Source organism: Electrophorus electricus, chromosome 2 (assembly GCF_013358815.1).
Source record: "Electrophorus electricus isolate fEleEle1 chromosome 2, fEleEle1.pri, whole genome shotgun sequence".
Taxonomy (NCBI): Eukaryota; Metazoa; Chordata; class Actinopteri; order Gymnotiformes; family Gymnotidae; genus Electrophorus; species Electrophorus electricus.
Window position 1 is genome coordinate 24,416,871 of NC_049536.1, and position 19,108 is coordinate 24,435,978.

At 43.6% G+C, this 19,108-nt stretch overlaps 1 protein-coding gene across 9 annotated transcripts in view; it reads left to right on the forward strand.

Moving 5' to 3' along the window:
- tns1b (tensin 1b) overlaps window positions 1–19,108 on the forward strand; it is a 136,354-nt gene that overhangs the window by 62,864 nt on the left and 54,382 nt on the right. For all 9 annotated transcript variants that reach the window (XM_035534725.1, XM_035534706.1, XM_035534697.1 and 6 more), the window contains 2 exons: window positions 7,599–7,637; window positions 16,993–17,034. In XM_035534725.1, the coding sequence (XP_035390618.1) occupies window positions 7,599–7,637; window positions 16,993–17,034 (81 nt within the window). The remainder of the gene's footprint in view (window positions 1–7,598; window positions 7,638–16,992; window positions 17,035–19,108) is intronic.

Sequence of the window (19,108 nt, forward strand, 5' to 3'; positions counted from 1 at the left end):
CATGCCTGAAGAATGCATCACTGAACAGGCCTAACAGAGCAGTGGTTGGAGCTAGATACACAAGGCATGGAGAAAAATGCCCTTTTCTGGTCTCCCATTTTCCTGCCTTTGGTGTTTCGGCTTGGTGATGAGTCAAGAATTGTTCCCAATAATTACCCAGCAGTGCCAGTCCAGCCACTCTGCCTGTGCTGTCATGTCTAATCAGGCACTGTTCACCATCCTCCCACCATGGTGAAGTGATGTCACCGTGGCCTTAAATGACCTCCTCCAGCAACCAGGGCCTTAACATGCGGTCTCCTGGCCACAAACTCTGAGAGAGGTTAAACAGATTGTGAGAATCTGTATCTTGTTACATCGATTCTGGCAGGCATGGTGAAATTGTGTTGCACTTTGATGATGGAATTTGGAACTCTTACATAGTTAAAGTTAAGCTTTGTTCACGTCCCGTAAACAGCTCGAGGCAGTCAATCTGTTTGATTCAGGCAATTAGACCTTCCATAGGTTCTTGAATGTCAGCCGCAGAGTGTTGTATAGCTGGGCAGATTTGCTGTTGTTTATCCACCCAGCTCAACCTGTCATCTCAGAGTGGTGAGCACATTTCTAAATGGCTTCCACATGGTTTGTGGGCACCTCCAATCAGAGCCAGTCATTCAGAGGCGATTAGGATGCGAGCAGCAAGGCAGCTTGGCTCTTGATGGCTCACCACATGGATTCTTGTTGCTGTCTCGCTCCCAGCTCACTGGACGTCACCCTGGTTTCGTTTGTGACTACTAAATAGGCTGCACTCTGTGTTGTTTTCCTTCTCATGTAGGCGATTTGCAGCCGTGTTTCACACAGGGTTTTCCCTCGCCTGCTGTCAGATATCTGTGGTAGAACTCATCACCACTCATCCTCAGTCCAGTGTGTCACTGATGCAAGTACAGTTACCATAGCTGGGTGTGAGATCAGATTGTTCAGCATAATAGAAAAAGCAAGTCTTCTGCCACCTTCTATATACTGTAAACCTATATACCATCTATGTACTGTTTTAACTTTCTGTTTTTTAAGTGGCTAATTTTGTGTATTTTACAATAGTTTTGAAAAGCATGACAACAACATTCTGTTGTCTGTGTGTTCACTGCCTGTGTCTATTCTTGATAGAGACGAGTTCTCCCTTTGTATGGTATCTGCTATACATTTCCTTCCATGAGCATGAGAGCCAGACTGGGGGATTGGGGGAGGTTAAAGCTCTTGTCTAACAATGTCTCAGGAGGCTTATGATGTATGGGACTGATCAACAACATGCAGTGTGGGTCTGTATTTACATATGATCTCAGAGCAGGCCTGCTGATTTAAGAGCAGATTCTATGCATGTTAGCTCTCACTTCCCACAAACAGGTCATAGATCAGCACTCCTATGGAGATTCCTTCTGAACAGCAGCTCAGTCTGTAGGCTCAGGCTCCTGTGGCTCCCTTCAGCTGTAGGACATGGGTTCTTCAGGATGTTTTAGGACTGGTGGCATGTGCAGTGCACAGCCCGATCCCATCACTGCTGAATGCAAAGAGAAATATTTCCCTGGGTACAGGAGTTGTGCTCTGGCAATCTTGGGGGTTATGGGAAGAGTTCTGCTCAACCACCACCCCCAACAAGCCACTGCCCCTGACCCACACGGTCTTAAACTCCATCAGTTGGAGCCCTTATCAGGTCCTGTCTCCCCATGGAATGTTTATAGAAAGCAGGCCCATTTCTGAGTTTTCAACACAGAGCTGTTGTTCACTTGTTTGCCTTTGCATTTGATTTATGGGCTGGGCAGTGAAATAAAGCCAGGAAGGCCAGAGTGCACTGATATACAGAAGCACCAAACTCTAAACTAAGCAAGCTGTTGTTCTAGCCAGAGCTATAAGGATCTTTACTCTCTCAGTAAACTTTGTTTTGCATGCTGTGTACTTGATATGGCAGATTAGATATATAAATAAGTACATTTCTGTTTTTCACATATCCATTTTTATCCACACTCTGTGCTGGTTATCTTCAGTGGAAACTTTGCAATAGTATATGATTTGCGTGTGTGTCTGTTATTCAGTGAGTAAAAACACATGATACAGAGAAAGGAACACATCCACCATGATGACCCTACTGAAGCAGAGATAATGCAGATAGCTCTTGTGGATGGTAGCAGAGTGCAAGCCCCCACCAGCCTGGGAGAGTTGTTTTCCTCCTGCAGCTCATAACTCGTCCAGTTCAGCAGGCTAAATGCCACTACCTGACAGTACTGGCCTGCCTCAACCTGTCACAGTTCCCAGTAAGCACATGTCCAAAGGTAGCATACCTATAATGGTAGAATGGTCATCAGGGTAGACTTCTGTGTGACTTAGATGAGCTTACTTGGTTAGAGTGTGAGAATGTGGCGTTCTATGTAAAGAAGCCAAGCGGTGAACAGGGTGTTTGACTTGTATATGAAGCAATCCCTCAGATTAGGTCCCCTTCTTATATTCACTTGCACTGTTTCAGAAAGGGATTGGGTTTCAGTAATTGCCCTCTGTTGCTCTTAAGTTCCCCCTCATGATTGCAGATTAACCTTTGCCTTGGCCCACATGTCCCTGCATTCTTTGTGTAGAAATGTCTGGGAAATGTGGCCTTTCCCCTGCTGAGAGTCATATCCTCTGCCTTTTTTGGTTGGTTTTCAACTGATCGAGACCAGTTGTCATTACCATAAAAAAGTGTACATGTGTAAATAACAGCAATGTTGAATATATTCATTTGGCACCAGAGGAATTTTACCTCAAGGTCTGCTTTTAGAAGAAAAAAAGCATTTTTTTTCTATGCGGAGAATTGAGGTGACCCCTAAAATGGAGGTCAGAAATAGCATTTGCTTTTTGTGTTATTCTTCCAGTGCTTCAGTTTTCATCAGCGTTAACAATTCAAATGGCCAGGGTGATATGTCAGGGTCATTGCCATCATAAACAGACATGCTATGTTATGTAAATAAAATGGCTGTCCATAATTCTCTCCATTACAGAAGCAGCAGGCCTCTGTGGTTTGTACAGGCCAGAAGCATCTGGAGAAGGCACTTCTGATGTCATGACTGTGATTGCCAGAGAAGCATAAACAGAGAAAGAGAGAGAAAGAGAAAGAATGAGAGAGATAGAAAAAGAGAGAGAGAGAGAGAGAGAGAGAGAGAGAGAGAGAGAGAGAGGGAGGGAGGGGGGGGGGGAGGGAAGGGAACAGAAATCACTAAAACGGGCCGCACTTGAATGAATCCTGTCTCCCTTACCTTCTTCCTGCAGTTTATACACAATAAGCCAATTTGTTTGTCACCTCTGGCATGCTCCACTTTGCCTGTGTTGTGGGCAAGTGCTGTGTTAAGGGTTGTGGCAAAAAGATGTGATTTGACAGCTGGATGCTGTCAGCACAGTGTTTTAGCACCTGTGTGACAGACTCATGGATTAATTCACTCTGGACAAACAAGTGCTTACAGGAAGAAAACCAAACAAAATCCCTGTGTGTTTGTGCAAGTGAGCAGGCCTGAGATTGGAGTGGCCAAAGGTCTCAGATCCATTTGATTAATCTGGGGTGGGGTGGGGTGGTGGTGGTGGTGGTGGGGGGATGCAGTCAGGTCGGAACTGTCTGAGATGGCTGAGGCTGAAGTGGAGAACCCTGGGAGATAGGAGAGTGTGCTCCCCAGAGACCGAGGGCACCTGAGGAGGCTGCAGCGCTCCACATGACCCGCACTGTTCTCTCAGTGCACTGGATCTCAGTTTAATTAAGTTAACAAAAGCATGCTAGGAATGCAAAAACATAATTACCGCTTATTATGCTCTACTCATTTGTATACTTTGATAGTATCAAGACATGCATGCAGCCCTCTCTCTCTCTCTCTCTCTCTCTCTCTCTCTCTCTCACTCTCTCTCTCACTCTCTCTCTCTCTCTCTCTCTCTCCTGCAAAGAGAATGCAGAAGTTTTGTGTTGCACCACATGCCAGCCAGGAGGCTGGAACGTGATTTTTTTTCACAGTTTTTCCTTCTCTGCCACCCCCCCCCCCCAAAAAAAAACCCCCACCCAGCTGATTAGTTAACTCACAGACATGGAAGGAAAAGGTCCAAGTGCAGACCAAAGTAGCCCCTTTTATCAAAGGACTTTAGTGGGTGTTCGTGCCATACCAGTCGTCTAATTACATTTCATGTTGAACATTTTATTTCAACAATGAGTTATTTATTTTTTCTTTCTTTGTTTATTGTAGACTGGTGAGCAATTTGGGCATCTTAATGACTACAAAGGTCAACTTAACACAGAGGTCTGAATTTATGTGCCTTGTGGTTTCAAGGTATGCATTCCAAAGTTATTTAACATTGTTGTAGGTGTGAAGGCAATATATGACAGATTAAGGCATACCTTTTAGTAGTTCATGTGGACTGGAAAATCTGTCTGTTGTGAGCTCCTAAAATACTGTACATACATATGTAACTCAATAAGGAATCAGAACTGGGAGCAGACTAGTGGAAACATGTCGGCACTTTCATGGTGATCTCAGATCAGAAGAGTCTGATTAGCCCTTAGGCCACAGAAGCATAATTGAGATAATTTGGATTCAGAAGCCTCTGTGGTGTTCAGGACTGAGAGGCACATGAAGCAGCCTGCTAGGCCTCATAGTACAGTTATGCCTTTTGGTGAGAAAAAAATGACAGCATCAGATTTTCACAGTAGTGAGTCTTCCGAGTGCTACCATCCTTGCAGCTGCGTGTTCGCTGATTCTCTTTCACCGTGCTAACCATCTTTGTCCTCTTGTAAGAAATAGCCAACCCTCTTTTTCATACTGCCACAGAATAGTTCGTGGCTGCACAACTGCAGTGACCCTCACTGAGAATTCCTCTGGGCCCTGAACGGATGCTGAGGCAGAGAAGGTCAGCTGCTGGCTCTCAGCAAAGGAGCTCCATGGGAAAAACCAATTACCATGGCCCAGAATCTTAGCAATGTGTGTGGGTGCAACTGTTGCCACTCCCTGCACAATTCCTCCAGCTCAGTCTGTCAGCGCCCTTGTTGTTTTGACGCATGAGGGTCAGACAGGGTTAAAGGTTGCATGCTGATGGCTTGTAATATAAAGTATGATGATGCACTCATTCTCAATCTCATTCTTTTGCCCCCGTGTATGTTCGAATGGTTTTCAGCTCAGTAGATATCTGGACTCCTGGTGAACTGTTGATTTTTACTTTACAAAAAGGAGCATACATTCACCTCATTTGTGTGAAAGAAAAAACAGACAACAGAGAGTTTATCACATTATGTCCTAAAACGGACTGCCATCCATCATAGTGCAGCACCAGTATCTGATCTCTTTGATTAGAGTCTGGAAAATGTCAGCACAGTCGTGATTACGTGACAGCTACCCTTCAAAATAATCTTTCAGAGGTAAAAAAAAAAAGGAAAAAAAAACTTGGTCTCAGGCTGAGACATTCCCAGCGTCTTCAGAATGCCTTAATAGGTCCAGATCCCAGGGCCACAACAAGGTGTTGGTTATGGGCTAAAGGTGGAGGAGCTGTCATCGAGCTGATCCTGAGGCCAGATCCGGGCCAGGTGATGGAATTTCAGGCCAGATAGGCTCCAGGTCGTCAGTTAAAGTCTCTGCATAGTATGAGTACTGGTTTGGGATAATTTTTTTTGCCTTCTCCATGGTGAAGAATAAAGTACTCCTGACTGAGAAGAGCTGATCCCAGATCAATGTTTGGTTGTACTCACAATGTACTCACAGAGTAAGTTGGGTGGACCTAGATAAATGAATGGCAAAGATTCCTGGCTGGAGGCAAGAGTTAAGGATATCTAATAACATAGTAGCGCATGCGTTCCATAAGGGTTCATAGCATACTGAGGAGGGCAATCAAAGCAGGATTTATGACATGAAAGTATAAAGTAAGACGAAATCAGTGCAGTGACAGACTGGTGAGAGATAAGGAGGAGTGAGTGGGCCGGATTGATCAGGATCAGATGTATGGAATATATTTTAACCAGAGGCAAAGCTTAGCATTTAAATCAGCATTTCATAATTCCCATGTAAAAGTTAACATTTCCCTCCACAGGAACCTGTCAAATACCAATGCTTCACCCACACCAGTTTTTCTTGTTGATAAGATTGGTTCAGTCATTATATTTATGGTTCATTTAGACATGCTGCTCCTTGTTCTGAAATCGAGCTGGAGATTTGAAGTATTTATGTGTTTCACACACCCACATCCTCAGCTGAAAAAACAACTTTTAGTAGGAAGTACTTTCAATCAAGCCAAAAACAAATCATTCTCAGAATATTTCTTGTGGCTCTGGTTAAGTTCAAAACATCCTGTTGATGTTCTAAAATGAACAGGGACCATAAAGCACATTAATCATGATTCAGAGAATGCAGCCATCAAATTAAAAAAAGGACCATTTAGAAAATGGCAGAATAATCCCATCACATCCCTTCTTTATGTATTTCTATATACTACCTCTCCCTCTACCAAAAAATAGAGTATTGTAGCCCATAAAGAAGGTATATAGAATATATTCATCCACATAGAAGAGCTGTTTATTGGGGGCCAAATAGTTGATCCATACAGTCGAGACTTTAACAGAAAGGTACTCAGTCATGAGAAATCGGCTCATCCCAAAATCAGGCCTCGGCGCCTCTGAAGTCCTTACAGAGACTGATTTATTGAGCACCCAAAAGGCAAATTCTCCACAAATTACATGTAGAAAGGCATTCCTGTAGTTTATATATTATTGTGTCAAAGCAAAGGCAGGGATCTGATTTAATCCAGACTATGGGAGATCCTTATTGACATCTGATTTTATCTGAATGTTATTTTGATGCTAAACTGGGAAGATTTTTTTCCATGTACAATAACATTAGTGAAATTCAGCACTAAAGCTGCATTTATTCATGCTCTCCATGTGATGCCATGACCCGAGCATCAGGGGTGATGCAAATGAGGTGAACAGGAGTGATTGCTCCTTTTTCACAGGTTGTTCCAAGCCAGCAGAAAGCTGTTAACCGGCTGCTCCGTTTGCAGAGAGTTCATTTTCCTATCCAGATCTGCTGTAAAGCAATTCATCTTAATGTTCTAATTATGGCGAGGGTTGTCCTCCTACATCCTGTTGGTGGAGCACAGTGGCTGTTTGCTTGTTGCAGCCACTGGTCATACTGGTCACCACAGTGGCTGGGCTCTAATCCCATTACTCTGGTCATCAACAAATCATGTATATCTGCACAGTGAGTCCTCTTTAAACATGACCAACTTCCTGATCTCATTTATAAAGCGGCAAACGAAAACCATACACAGCTTGAGTCTATGATGATTCAGTAAGCTTTATTCTACTTAAGGGTTATTGAAGGTAATTATAGCTTCTGTCCAGTGTGGTTAAAACTAGCAATTTATATTATATGAGAATTACTGTAAACAGTTGGATTTGCCAAAGTATTAATATGTCGCATGACTTACAAAGAAGAGCTCGGTTTCTGTCCTGTTGTGTAACATATCCTGCATTGATATGGGAGTTATAAGGTCATCATATCTCATTTATGGCTCAGTTTCTGAAGATTCTAGGAGACTGAAGATACTGGTACCTTAACACATTTTTCTTTGTGTTCTAGGTTTCTACATCCTGTGTCCCGGCTGCTAACTATGAACTGGTAAGTCTAGCTGTCAAATTTATGCTTCTGTTTTGGTTATTTTCTGTAAATCAGTTAGATAAAGGGGATTACCTGTTTTGACATTAACAAGAATCACTCCTATACATAGGAGTTGAAGAGTGAAATTTCAAAGATACAGGTCCAAGCAAGGCTAGAGAAGCCTGTGGGAATAGCAAAGAAATGATGCCATACAGATCTTTCCCTTTTTTGGTGTGAAGAGTGTTTTTATTCTCAGAAGGATTGTTCTCCCTGCATACTCTTTGGACATTTATTTTTACCCCTGGCACTGCAGTGTGTCCTCCCAGAACATTACCTTTTCTGCACTTTAATAACTCTCCTGCCGTTCTCTACATACTCAGGAAGACTGTAAACTTTAACACAAATCAGAGTTACCACAGCCAACAATTTTTGCCAGTTCTAGCTAGAGTTTGTAGAAAGCGTTTTGAACCTATCAGATCACAAGTATGCAGCAGTTTTAATAGTCATGGGTATCACACAAAGAAGAGCATCTTAAAAAAAAAAAAATGCTACTGTGGATGCCTTGACAACTGGACTCTACTGAGCTTAGTAAATAAACACAGCCCTCAAAAACATCAGTGGCCAAGCTTGGGCCAGCTGTGCAAGGGTGGAAACTGCATTGTGGATTCAGTCAAGGCATGCCTCTACATAAATGCTTGTAACAGGCCTTTCAGACTGTGGGGCTTTTTATGAACATTAATGTACATTATGTACATTCTGTAGCTTGTTGTTGTAAGGTTTGGCACCTCTTATAAGTTTTCTTCTACTCTTTACCTGGCGAGGATAGCCTGAAGATTTTTTTTCACGGTGTGTGTGTGTGTGTGTGTTTCATCCCTTCTTCCCAGTTCATGATAGTTCCGTGATGTATTATCGCCTTAGAAAAACAGCTTCACTTCCAGCCTGTCCCACCCACAGTCCCATGCCAAACTCCACCCACAGTCCCACCCCAAGCCCCTCCCACAGCCATACCCCTAGCCAATTTTCTTCCTGGATTCTTCTCAATACTCCTCATTTGATGCCTTCTCTACTTTGGTCCTTTCAGCTCCAGTCATTGACCTGGAGATCAGTTATTCTTAATTCTACATATGTGCTCAGGGAGGGGAATGGAGGCTTCTACAGTGAGGATACCCTCTTTTTTTATTGTAGTGTGTGATATAAACCTACTGTAAATGAAGTCTTATTGACCACTTTGGAATGATGCTTCAGTAAGCAAGGACATCTCATTTGGCAGGTCTGTTTGGTGTTGAATCATAAATTCTCTCATCCTTGCATGTTCTAAAGTGCAAGGAGGAGGATCTAAGACTCAAGGAACAGATGCAAGCAAAGGTAGCAGTTATGTGCTCTGACATCTTCCTGATGGTGCTGCTCCACTCCCACCTTCTCCCACTGGCACAGCTGGCTTGGCTGGACTTTCTCTGCGTTCTTTGATCTCTGGATATCTCCTCACATAATAAAGTGGTGACAGTGCTATATCAACATGAATTAGAAGGCCTTTCTTTAGCTTTGCAAGCCACTTCAGACTGGAGCAGTTTTAAGTAGTGCAATTAGAAACTGACACAAACTGCAGGTCAGTTGGTTAGCTCTCAGAGTATAAGAGCTCAACAGTTATCAGTATTACACACTGATGTGGATATTATAAATTTCCAAGCTAGGAGAGTTATGTCTGGTGACCCTGTATCATGTGTTTGGGCAATTGTGCTGTTTTCCTAAAGTAACAGGGCTTATGCGTGAGTGTAATTCTCTGTCACTGAGAACGAGAAGGTTCCTGTAGCATGATGCTGTGAGATTAGCCGAAGTGAGGGCAGCCTTGCTCTGGATTCTCCCTGCTCCTTTTTTGGTGAATTCCTGAGAGCTGAGGGGACTGTGTTGGAGGCTGTGTGGAGCTGTGTGGTTTGCACACACTGAGGCATGCAATGGGTACCTTCACTTTCTGAGTTGTGGACTTGGTCAGTGGAAAAATGCCTTATAAAATGAGTTAACTTTATTTAAAAATGTTTTGTCTCAAGTGGCTCCACAATGTGAACTTGATTCACTCAAGGAATCCCAAGCTCCCTAGTTAACAGATCAATCAGTTGAGCTTGGATTTTCAAGTGAAAATTTCTCCCACATTTTACTGTTCTTCTCAAGTAGGATTCAGTGAGAATGCTCAGAACTGAGCATTCTGTTTGTTTACGAAATGTATCTTTGGCAGAGAGCCATGGTGAATACAGCTATCGTTCTGTGCATTGCTATCTCTGGGGTTGTCTGATCAGCGCCTCTCCAGCAGAGTGAGAAGAGTGTGCTGCAGTGCCCGCTGCCGAGCTCATGTCCTGCGCATTCCACAGAGGTGCCCTCATGCTTGCCAGCCCCTATTCCTGCCAGCTTACCCAGACACTACTGTCAGAGAGACAGAAGGACACTGATGGAGAGAGGGAGGGGAAGAGAGGTAGAAAGGAAGAGAGAGAAAGACACAGTGACAGTCCCCAGAAACACAAGGAGAGAGAGAGAGTTACAAGAGAGGGAGGGAGCCAGAGAGGGAGAGATAAAAAGACAGAGAGAAAGAGAGAACTCTGTGAAAGTACTCTTTATGCAAACATGCATGTTTATGGGCTATAGGTGCTACGTCAGAGCACATAAAATCTTATTAGTGAAGAGAGCCAGAGCATTGCTTCCTAATGACTGTAACTGCAGGGCAAAGATGGGCAATTAGGAAAATGTTTCGAGCTGTGCATACTTATGGGATTTGCCTTGTTACATTCTGTGTACGAGACCAAGCCAAGTATCCCATAACGATATGTGATTTTTATCTGGAAGGCATGTGTATATCTGTGTACACTGTGTCTCTTTACAGTGTCCTTGCCAGCGAGTTACTCAGGGAGACATGTGTGTTTGACTCCTCTCTCCTCTGGGTGACACTCCTCTGGGTGTCTTCCACATAACACAAGCAAGTTCACTCTTCTGCTCCTCACTACGTTTACTGCAGATGCAGTATGGGACAGGATTTGAATGGTCTCACCCACATGCGATCACACACACACACACACACACACACACACACGCACACACACACGCACACACACACACACACACACACACACACACACACACACACACACACACACACACACACACACACACACAGCCACAGTACCATGCAGGTGCGCATTCAAACCATGCTTTATTACTGACTCTTCCGATTGTGAAGTTGGCCATAATAGGCCAGAATGGAGCAAGAGGCATTCAGCTAGCTATCTGACAGTAAGCAGGCCATTGCGGCTGTCCACCCAAGCTTGTATTTATACTTAGGGCTCCGAGATCCTCTTACTCACACACTGCATGGCTCTATGTAATACACAGAGCACAGGGGTCCACATCATAGATTTTGCTGTGACATCCAGCCTCTGCTGGGATATACAGCATGCTGGTTCTCCCAGCAGTATGCTCTGGATGGCAGGATTCTTTCCACAGAAGATGCCTCTCCTCCAGTTCACTCGTTATAAACACAGACCACCACCCAAGTATTTAGCAGCTTGCCTGTTTATACATTTCTGGCCCTGCTGTGTCTAACGGCAAAGATGGCTGTTAAAACAGAAGAGCTTGTTGCTGACACAAGCTTTGTGTGCATGTGTGTGTAAGAGAGTGTGTGTGTATATGTGTCTTTGTCTGCGTATATAATGCTACATTAACTTCCGAATCTATAATGCTAAATTGTGCCCTTGGTTGTCGGATATCTGGAGCAATTCTAAATGTGACAGTTTACTAAATGTTCATGTTTCCTTTTTTGTTGTTCATTGTGGGGACTCTCGGCAAAGTCGCCCTCTATAAGCCAAGTGCCTTCCCATATAGTTCATGTACGTAGCTAATTAATGTCAGGTAATTCCAAGTTCAGAATTATTACAGATCTGTTTTGGGTTGAGGTGACACCCCATTCCATCCCCACGCTCTTATGTTCTGGCTTGCACAAAGGGACAAACAATGTGACGTTTCACCAGTAGGAGGCGCCAGACCATGCAATGTATGTTCATTGACATCTACCTTCAGTCATCTCCTCTTTCTTTTAACTTTCTGTGTCTCTGAAGTCCTATACTTTACTCTGCAACACATCTGATCTGCTCTGCAAAAAGGTTCCAGTCCAGGGCCTGGGTGAGTAAGCGTCTGCTCGCTCTGGGAAGGGAACAGGCAATTTTTCCAGTTATGTGTCAGACATGTACTGCAAAGCACATGGGCATATTAACGGAATGCTGCGGTCTGAGGCATTTTCATTGCACCATAAATCTGTGCTGCACTCTTCTGTGCTATGCAGAGGAAGGCCTTTAAAATATCCAGCTACCTGTTTCATACACTCCACACGGGCCTCAGGGGGTGCTCTAAGATGAACACCCGCTGATGGCATATTCAGATATAGTCCAAGGAAATATGACATAGGAGAAGAACCAAAAGTGGGTCAAGTAGCCACCGAGACGCAGTAAACCTTAGCAGGGTGCACAGGCCGGGTGACCCAAACAAATCTGGAGTGATGGTGCTGTGTAAGAAGAGGCTTGAGGCCGGGAGGGTAGTGGAAGGCAGGGAGGAAATCAGAGTCTCAGAACCAGAACTGGATCATCATCCTATAGGCCCTGGCAGTGAATCAGTTTAAAACATTTGCTGATAAATTTGAAAAAGTTTGGATTTCAAAAAGCAAAAAATATCATATTGATATTTGATTTGATACTTGCCATATTTATTATTAATAAACTAGTTTAAATGAATGAAAAACCTTTTATAAGTATAGTCCTGGGGTGTTTTCCATTAGTTAATACAGTACAGTTAGGTACAGTTTCAAATCCATGATTGTGTGTTTTGATGCGTTTTCCACACTCCAGGTGAACTGTACCATACTCAAACTAAAATAAGTTTACCTTTAGTGCTGGAGTACCAAGTCTCCTGGACTGAAGTGCAATGGATACATTTACATTTCCAGTCCAGAATGTTTAAATGCATACATTAAACACACATCACAGGTTAAAGACAGTCATCACAGAATCATCATTTGAATCACAAACACAATTGCGATTAAAAAATACAAAACAAAAGAAAAAACAAACAAAAAAACCCCCATACACTAAAAGTTAACTTTTTCTACATGTTTTATGGCAAATGCTTGAATATAAGTATAATGGAAAAATAGTTCTTCTGGTCTCTGACTATTAAACCAAATATTGAGTGACAGGTTTTCAGAACTCCACTCTTACTGCTATTTTTTGTGTTTAACTGTTTACTTTAGCATCATGTGAAAAGCCCCACCTACATTCATCATGCCATACCACGCTGCCAAGGGAGAAACCCCTGTATTGTAAAATGGTGGCTTATCCTATCTTGATCTACCTTAACCTATCTTTGGTCTGGTCCTTTTTTGTTGTGTCTTCTGGCTGTCCAACTACCTGGGCTCCTTCCACATTGAGGCATGATTTAGGCATGACATCATTCAGGAGGACTGGTCCTTATAGACACATTGTGCCTATTCGGTGTTCAGCAAATCTCATCCCCTTCTGGGCTATTCATTGTCAGCAACACATCACTACACAGAGCTCACAGTAGTAAAGTAGTGTCTGGCGAGTTCTAAGGTTACATGCATTCTGTTCCTTATGAGGTTGTGCCAAGAGACTAACAGTACTGCATTAGTGACATATAAGAGTTTCTGAAAGCAAGGTTTGTGCCTCGTGGAATGCATAATTTTTACATGACATATTATATTATAAGCACCCCCGAGCATCCCCCTCAAACAACTACAACAACAAACATACAAACAAACAAAAAATTACAATTTTAAAAATAATACAGAATCTACAGGAAAAAAAAGGTTTTGTTTTTATAAGGACGTTCTTTTATTATTGAACTATGTCTTGAGCTCCTCGGCCAGAGGAGGATGCCCCCCCCTTGAGTCTTGGTTCCTCTCAAGGTTTCTCCCTCGTGTTCTAAGGAGTTTTTCCTTGCCACTGTCGCCCTTGGCTTGTTCACTGGGGGCTTGGACTTTGACATTTGTAAAGCTGCTTTGTGACAACATCTGTAAAAATGCTATATAAATACATTTTGATTTGATTTGATTTGAGCTGTCTAAAACAGTTATGTAGGCTAAAGAAGCACATCATAGTATAATATTCTTGCTATATACATGTGATATTTAAAAAAAAAGCATGGCATGTTGCTTGTTGTTGCACCAGAACAGTCCTTCATGCTGGATTGGTTGTGGACTGGGCATAAAAAACACTTTCCCATGGTTTTCAAATAAGCACCACTAGGGCTCATTTTTAGCTCTGGGTCATTTTAAAGGCGACTATGTTTGTGCCCTCTGTCTAGGAAACTCCAAGCATCTTTTCGGTTTCTCTTCTGCTTCTTTTAAAGTGGATCCTCTATGTTTCTAGAATCAGTTAAAAGAAGGGGTATGCTCATATGTTAAACACTGCTAGATATGCCCCGGAAAAACCCAGAACAAACTCCCTCAAGGGGGCCTTAAGCTCTGGAGAATGGCCCCTCGGGCCCTGTCAGTGGTTTCTCAATGTCTCTGTTGCTCAGCTGCTGTTTATACTGAATTAAAGGAACTGTACCTGTAAAGGTGAAGATACAGCACAGAAGAGGCAGTGATTTACAGAGGCCAGTCAATGATTGTGCAATGTTGGAATAAAACGATTTGTTCAGTGGACATCTATTAGTAAACAGAACTAGATAAAGGCCAAAATGATCAGCAGTAGATGTAGATGGGCAAAAATTATGTAAAACTATTACAAATCGGGACCAAAGTCAGGTCCACATTTAAGTAAGAGGAATCATGGGATCTATAGAGTCTACCATGCCAGAGTCTTTTGCAGGTTATGTTCGGAAACCCTGCTGTGTTGATCTTGAGCGTGCCCTTTCTCTACAGTTTTGCCAGCAGCCGTAGTGCACGGCTCTGTTTTATGGGACAGTGAGTACAGGGTTGTTGCACATACCTCTAGTGAGTTGGACACTTGGCATTAGATTCAGAGGAGTCAGAAAGAAAAGGTGAACAGGAGAAAAGAGAAATGAAGGAGGAGAAAGGAGGAGAAGGAGGGCGAGACAATGAGGCGTATAGGGTGGTGAAGGAGGTGCGAGACAATGAGGCGTATAGGGTGGTGAAGGAGGTGCGAGACAATGAGGCGTATAGGGTGGTGAAGGAGGTGCGAGACAATGAGGCGTATAGGGTGGTGAAGGAGGTGCGAGACAATGAGGCGTATAGGGTGGTGAAGGAGGTGCGAGACAATGAGGCGTATAGGGTGGTGAAGGAGGTGCGAGACAGCGGGGACTGTTGACACTGTGGAGAGCAGCGATAGAGAAGGCTAAGGGAGATTCCCAGAGTCACTGTCTTCATAAGGTCACACCTGGCTCAGCCAGGCCACTCACACACCCCTCTCATCAGGGCTGAGCACTGGCGGGCAGGGTGAACTGCTTCTTACTGTTCTTCAGAGAAGCAAAGACTTGAATTCTACTTCACCTATAAATTGGTACCTTTGGTGCTGTTTAGATTGCATGTGATCTGCTTTTTAAAGATTCAAAGAAATATAAAATTGCAATGCCGCTAGAGATTTAGACCTTTGTGTGTGTGTGTGTGTGTGTGTGTGTGTGTGTGTGTGTGTGTGTGTGTGTGTGTGTGTGTGTGTGTGTGTGTGTGTGTGTGTGTTTGTGTGTGTGTGTGTGTGTGTGTGTGTGTGTTATGTTGCCAACAGTAGTATCCCCAGTCAATGGTTCCCTTGTTTGTTATTGGTATTGGCCCATGTGCTGTGGCTGAGTTATCTTAATAGCCTACAGGATCATATGGGTTTTGGTGGTTATGCTGGATAGTCATAACGAAAAGCTCAGCGGTCCAATTCCTCATCTATGCCTTAGGGGAAGGAGGGTGTGGGGTGGAGGGGCAGCACTCCCAAGCAATCGTGGTAGCTGAGTGTGGAGCGGATGCTGTCTGGTTAGCGGTTGCACCTCAACCCCTGGAGACTGTTCTGTGGAGTGGGGAAGGTTATTAGCTGAGCATGCTACAGCTAGACTATAATACCACCTAGCCTAGCTATTCATGCTCTCAGAGACAGTCCCAGTGTTTTGAGAGAAACTGTGTTTCTCAGCAGGAATTGAAACAGACAGGCAGGGTGTTGTGTGGAGAAGAGAGATTTGATGAGTCACATTGCATCAATGACCACATTGCATCAGTGACCACTGAGGTTTTGTCTGAATAAAAGCTGTAGTGAATTTTCTTCAGATTTGATGGACATGACGGTTCATCTGTTCAGCCACGGTTAATAAATTCCTGGACATAGTTCACCCTCTTTCATATTCACTCTTCTTTACCAATTCACCTTCTTTCCTTCAAGTTCAACAGTAGTTTAGAGAACCACAGAATTACCCAATATGAAAATATAACTCATGACCGTTAGTTGCTCAGCTGATTCTGGCACTGCTCCCTTTTCTTGGGGATGTTTGCTCTGTTGAACTGGCATGGATATCTTGTGCACGTATCACTCTAAATCAACCTTTCAGATGCAGGCCAGAGTCCTGCTGGCTTGTGACATTAAGGATTCTAGGGGCCCTGTCTCCCCAAGAGTAAACACTTTCCTGTGGGCTGACTGCTCTCTGCTGAGTCCTGGGTTGCATTTCTGTATATGGTACTGCCGGTGCAGGGCAGACTCGCTCCTCTCGGACTAATGGTGAAGCTATGTCACCTCGTCTAAATATTTACTCGGACTGTTTATCAATGCTCCTACGCAATGGGCCCAGCCCATGTCTGTGTGCTTTTTTCCCATAGCTCTGTGGTACAATACTTACAGGCAGTGCAACAGGCACACTGTTGCACACACACACACACACACACACACACACACACACATTATCTGCATGGGTATTTGTAACTTTATTTTTGCAGTTTTTGAACATTTTTCTCCTAGTTATTCCTTACACATGCAGTTACCTTTTTTCTTCAGGGACTTTTAGGAGTCTTGATACCTATGCCTTTACAATGTAATTCTCATGCTGTTAATTCTTCCCTAGTTTTGTGGTCATACTAAACGATATTCTGATATATCCCAGTGATCTCTTTGATCCTAAAAAGAGAAGTGCTGAAAAGAAACCCATAATTTACAAGTTTTTTACCTTCTTTACCATGATGTGGTTGCAGTGTGTATTTGAACAAAGCTCCACATTGATATTCAGATGCTGATGCCCATTTAGAGCACCATGCTTATGGTTTTTTGACTTTCTGCCAAAGGCTAATGAGCTAGGGCAGAATTCTGGGACGGCGAATCACCTGCAGGCTTTTTCCACTGTTCTCCTTTCCTCGATCATCTGACCAAGACTCTCTCTCTCTCTCTCTGTTTCTCAGGCTCCCAGCAATGACATCTCCTTAAAGCACGTAGAGACAACGGTAAGCAATCACACCAATTTTACAGCAATATTGGCACGTGGAGACGTGTGTTGGGGTTCTTTACATTATTTCTGTCCTAATGTACCAACCATGCAAAGGTAATTTTATTCTCAATGTTACGGGTGCGGTGCATAAATATTTAGCTCCGACACATGGGCTGTTGCTAGGTAGCTGCTGTGTTTTAAACCTCCCTGGCCTGAACCTCATGCAGAGCTGGGGCCCAAATTATTGGTTACATTAGCTAAACTGAGCCTCGTAGTGAGTATGATGGACACAGCATGGGCTGGACCAGGCCAGTGAAAACACCCCCTGCGATTAAAGCAGACGAAGAGCTCCAGTATTAACATCATGCCATATAGCTGTGGCATGTGAACACAGCGCCCACAACCCCCCGTAAATGCCTCCCCCCTTCTGCCTGTTCTGTCCCTCACTAACCATCTGAAAACCACTCCTGCTTGCCTGACCGCAGCTGTGGATGACTGAGTGTGTGGATTTTGCATTGATCCCAGTGAATTTCAGACTTTGTGATGCAGTTTCGCATGTGAGCTCACATTCCGGGTACTACACGTGTGGGCGGAGACTCAGGGTAACCTCGCCTGTGTAGCTGCTGCAGGGACTGTGAAGCCTGCCATAGCCTGCAATCATAGCCACTATAAAGACTGTGACTCAAGCTGTCCTGGCTGTGCTAGGGTCTCTGAGGTTATCATAGTTGCTCTAGGGTTAGCGAGTGAGGTGAATTAAGCTGTTGCAATCCTCGGCCACTGATCAGCACTACCAATAGGTCGCCTGTTGTGTGGTGCAGTAGATTCCCTAAAGGACCCAAGGCCAGCAATGAAGCTCCAGTGTTTGCCATATAGCCTGTCCATAATCTCATGGATTTACCATTCAGGATCTGTGTTTTATTTTCATTGTGTGTACTGCGCAGGCTTTTACGACTTTCTATGGGAAAGACTATGTGTGAAAGTAGCTTCCAAAACTAAATGGAGATCTACAGTGTAGTATAGGCCATATTTGATAGATTGTCTGTTTTGGGGCTCACTTGTAGTGAATTTGGGAAAGGAAGTATCAGATTACCAATAGGGCATTATAGCCCAAGGCTTTGAGGCGATCCATGCTTAGGAAGAAAAAGAGCATTTATAGAGTCCGTCATGTTTACACAGACTAAGCTTAGCCTCTTCCCTAGTTTTTTAAAAGTCATTATTCATGTGATTATTTAGTATAGAAATATGCTATCTGTGTGCAGAATACAAACAAATGTATCTGTGTTACATCTGTGTTTCCTGTGCTGCACCATAATCTTATAAGAAGACATGTAATTTCCCAGCTCTGCATCCTGTGGGTGTAATAAAGAAAAATGAATCTGGATCTGACCCCCATTCTCTCCCCTTTTAAACCATATGGCACAAGCTTCTGGAATTGAGAGCTTCCTCACAATGTTTCCCAGATCAGAAGGCTTTATCCAAGCAGCGCTAAGCATGGCATACCAGTGGTTTAACCCTGCTTCTCAGACAGTTATTTCAGAACCGATCACGCCAGGCTTTCTTCAGTTTTCTTATTCTGGAGCCAAAGTGTTTCAAAACCTGGGCCTCGCTGGATTTTGTTGAGAGGTGAAATATCTTGAGCCTGTCATTCATCATGTTGCATTATTCTTGGCATGGCACAGCTGCCCAAATCAAAAGTATAGACTTTGAAACCTGGAGGAGAGCATATGGGCAGCTCTGCTAGTATTAAGAGATACTTGGGGTTGAGAGTACTTTTCGGTGAGTGCATTCAAACCTACAGCTGAGTCGTTCCGGCAGTTTTGTGCTGCTTCAGACCCTGTCATGGACATTAGAGTGTGGTTCTGCTGACGTCTTTCACTCATGATAGCTTGCCCTGTTTTTTATGCTCAAATTCTTAAGGTCTTAAGGCAAGTTTCTCACATGAGCTCCTCTTCCATACCCAGTCTGTGGCCTGAAGTCTTCTGTTTTCTCTGCCTCTTAGATTTGGAGTTTATAATCATACTGAGAAGCTTTTGTTGGTAGTTTGAGGTTTTGGTGTAATCGATCCAGGGGCAAGGTACGTACCCATGTTA